Genomic DNA, 3,236 nt, shown 5'->3' on the forward strand with positions numbered 1-3,236 from the left:
TTAGCTAGAGGGTCGCACCCAGAGAGTCGTGGTGGATGGGTCGGTTTCGACCTGGAAGGGTGTGGGCAGTGGGGTCCCGCAGGGCTCGGTCCTTGGACCGATACTCTTTAATGTCTTCATCAGCGACTTGGACGAGGGAGTGAAGTGTACTCTGTTCAAGTTTGCGGATGACACAAAGCTATGGGGAGAAGTGGACACGCCGGAGGGCAGGGAACAGCTGCAAGCAGACCTGGACAGGTTGGACAAGTGGGCAGAAAACAACAGGGTGGGCACAGGGAAAGCCCTATGCTGCTGTCATGCCACAGAAGCCACCTGGCTTGTATAGGACCAGACCCAGGTTGTTCCAGCCAGCATTTTAAAAGGTTTCTGGATGCTGTTCTGTATGGTTAAAGGTTGTAATATTTTAATCAAAATAGTATGCGGTACTGAGTCAAATGCCTTACAAAAGTCTAAAAATATTTTATCCCTGCAGTCAGTAAAACCCAGTGACTGAGAGAAATCATTTTCCCATCCTTGAATTCCTGATCAGTTGAATTTCCAACCAGCTTTACAGTTACTCTGCCCATGGCTGATGCCAGGCCATGTGACCTGTAGCTCCCCTGGGCACCTCACTTCCCTTTGGGAATGGTGGTACCATGCCAGCACTGTTCAAGTCTCCTGGGACTTCCCCCATGTTCTAGGATTTGCTAAAAATGTACATCATCATAAGCAGATGATCCTCTCAGCCAGCTCTTGTAGACTGCAAGTTATCCAGAATGGCTGATTTAAAGCTTCTGCTGAGTAGATGCTTCTAATGGATGGGGAAGCCCCTGATACAGTAACAACATTTTGCATCCCAAGACAAACAGCAAGAATATACAGACTGCCCACTTCCACCCTTTCTACATCACTGGGACCAGACATGTCTCCTCTTGCACCTGACACACACAACCCATTTCACAGGCTTCCCTTGTCCTCACCTGTCCTTGCCATTCAGCAGCATTCACCAGGATGATGCTCTCGGGAAGCTGCTCATCTGAGACCAAGATCTGGTTCAGCTGATCATAAACTGACTTCCGGGGCGCCTGCAGCAGTGCAATGAGGCAGGGTTAAGCTCTACATAGCTCCCCTCATTCTCCCAAGCAAGGCCAAGCTCTCTCATACACTGTGGCCTCTCTTTTCACCTCTTGCCACACCACCCCCTACCATGCTCCTCTGCCCTGAGGAAAGGCACCTCCCAGGAGGAGAAAGTCCCTCTCCTGCTGGGCAGTTCCTCCTATGTCCTACTGCAGCTTAACCTGAGTGTTGAGCCGGGAGTCCGGGGAGCTCTCGCTGTCTAGGCTGCTGGCACGGTCACTCTGGGCCTTCGAGTTCTGCTGGTCTTTCATGGAGGTGCTGCGGGGCCGCCACAGCTGCTTGCTCTCAGCCTTGCTGTGAAGCAAGAAACCACAAAAGGTTCTGCTGTGGTAGTTGCCCTCTTTCCTGCACCCATGCCAAGACTGCAGACTGGGGCAGCACATATTACCCAGAACCATCTTGAGTGGGCACACAGGAACTCCCAGTTGCAGGTGCCATTTCCCCAGACAGGATGTGAGCAAGACCCCCAGGACTGGGCTGGCTGCACCCAGGGGCAGGCAAGGGACACACATTATTCCCTGAGATTAAAGCTTTGCTAGGGGAGGAAGTATATCATAAAGGCTCCTTGCAAACCCCAGCACCTCCTCAAAAGGGACAAGGAGTTAGGAGGCTGTTTCTTGACAAAGAACCACCACTGCCTATTAGCTGAGGACAGCTGGATATTGCTAGCCTGTGTTGCCTGACACTGGCCCTGTCCCCAGCTCAGGAGGAACAGAGGCAGGTGAGGGTGCAGAGTTGCCAGAAGCACCTTTCCAACTTGGTTGTAGCCCTGTATGTCCCCCTGGTCCCAGTTGTGGCTCTGCCTTCAGTGCTCTGGTTGCCAAGGAAACAAACTGATGACCTTCACCAACTCTCCCATACAGGCCCAGGCTCCATGCAGCCATCTCAGCAGGCAGGGAAGGACTACAGCAGACCTGCTTTACCTGGGTGACACGGTGCTCGGAAGTTCAGACTTGCTGGTGTTGCCCAGCTGGGCTAGTCTGTCCACATTGCTCTCCCTTGCAGAGGTCTCTGTTGGGCCTGGCCAAGGGGAGGACACTTCTGCTTCTAGCTCCTGCTGACAGCAAAAAGAATGTCACTCACTGCAGCAGTAGGAGTCACTGGGACATGACACAGGGCACTGTGGAGGTCACAGGCAGTCTCTGTTAGCACCAAGACCATGACCTAGCAAAGGCAAAGATATGCTTGCTTCCCCCAACACCTGAACCCACGTCTTACATGCGCCTACATATGAGCTTACATGGCCCCATCACCACAGGATCTGAAGCTCCTGAACATTAGTGCATGTACCCTTCACATCCCACCACGTAGCTGAGACCTCAGACAAACTCACCCTAAATAACTCTCCTAATGTCAGTGAGAGAGTCAAGGGAGAGCCAGGACTGGAACCCCATCCCCTATACCTGGGCTTGTGTCACGAGCCATCCTAATACTCATCTCCCACTCCCACCTGTTCCAGCTTCACACCTGTTTCTTGTTCTCAGAACCCATCCAAGCTGGCAGTATTTTCTCCTCCCCTTAGTAAGGTCAGAGACATGGAGCCACATAGGCTAGCTCACTCTCTTGGTTTGGAGGCAGTGTAGAGGATAAGATACTGTGAGGCTGGGCATGCTGGATGTGTACCAGAGAAACAAGCTGGTCAGGTAAGCACTGCTAGAGGGACCCTGTCAGCTCCTGAGGCCTGTGTGTAAAGGCCTGAACCACTGCATACTTACTCCAGTAGAGACCTCCGTGCCAACCTCCTCCAGGGCCCGTGAGGTTCCAACTTTCCACTTGTCCACTTCTCCCTGGGGAAACATGGGAGGGGAACATCAATCTAGAACCAAGCTATTCCAGTATGGTGCCATGGAAGCTTGCTCTCCAGCTTGGCGCCTGCTCCCCAGCCAAGAGCAGTGCATGCCATGTCCCCAGCTACTTCAGGAGACACATGCAGGTGTGGGGGAGCCTGCCCTAAGAGAGTGTGCCAAGCTGCTCTCCCTCACATCTCTTTGGCACCTGCTAGCATAGGATGGTTTTTCCCATGCTGCCATGGGGCCAGGAGTCCTCCCATGATCCCCTCAAGACCACCCATACCCGGCCTGCCTGCATTAGGAAAGGAAACTGATCATGCCAAGGGAAAG

At 53.0% G+C, this 3,236-nt stretch overlaps 1 protein-coding gene across 8 annotated transcripts in view; it reads right to left on the reverse strand.

Annotated features, from left to right (window-relative positions):
* Window positions 1-3,236, reverse strand: part of LOC102385534 (phosphofurin acidic cluster sorting protein 2-like) — an 88,554-nt gene that overhangs the window by 12,386 nt on the left and 72,932 nt on the right. For 6 of the 8 annotated variants that reach the window (XR_003095638.1, XM_025211869.1, XM_025211870.1 and 3 more), the window contains 4 exons: window positions 2,832-2,903; window positions 2,040-2,173; window positions 1,278-1,410; window positions 960-1,064 (listed from right to left, as the gene is read on the reverse strand). Coding sequence is in view for 7 of the 8 variants with exons in the window: in XM_025211869.1 (XP_025067654.1) it covers window positions 960-1,064; window positions 1,278-1,410; window positions 2,040-2,173; window positions 2,832-2,903 (444 nt within the window). In the remaining variant the exon portion in view is untranslated. The remainder of the gene's footprint in view (window positions 1-959; window positions 1,065-1,277; window positions 1,411-2,039; window positions 2,174-2,831; window positions 2,904-3,236) is intronic. The other 2 variants (XM_025211868.1, XM_025211871.1) reach the window with 1 other exon arrangement.

The sequence above is a fragment of the Alligator sinensis genome, unplaced genomic scaffold, assembly GCF_000455745.1.
Source record: "Alligator sinensis unplaced genomic scaffold, ASM45574v1 scaffold1238_1, whole genome shotgun sequence".
Lineage (NCBI taxonomy): Eukaryota > Metazoa > Chordata > Crocodylia > Alligatoridae > Alligator > Alligator sinensis.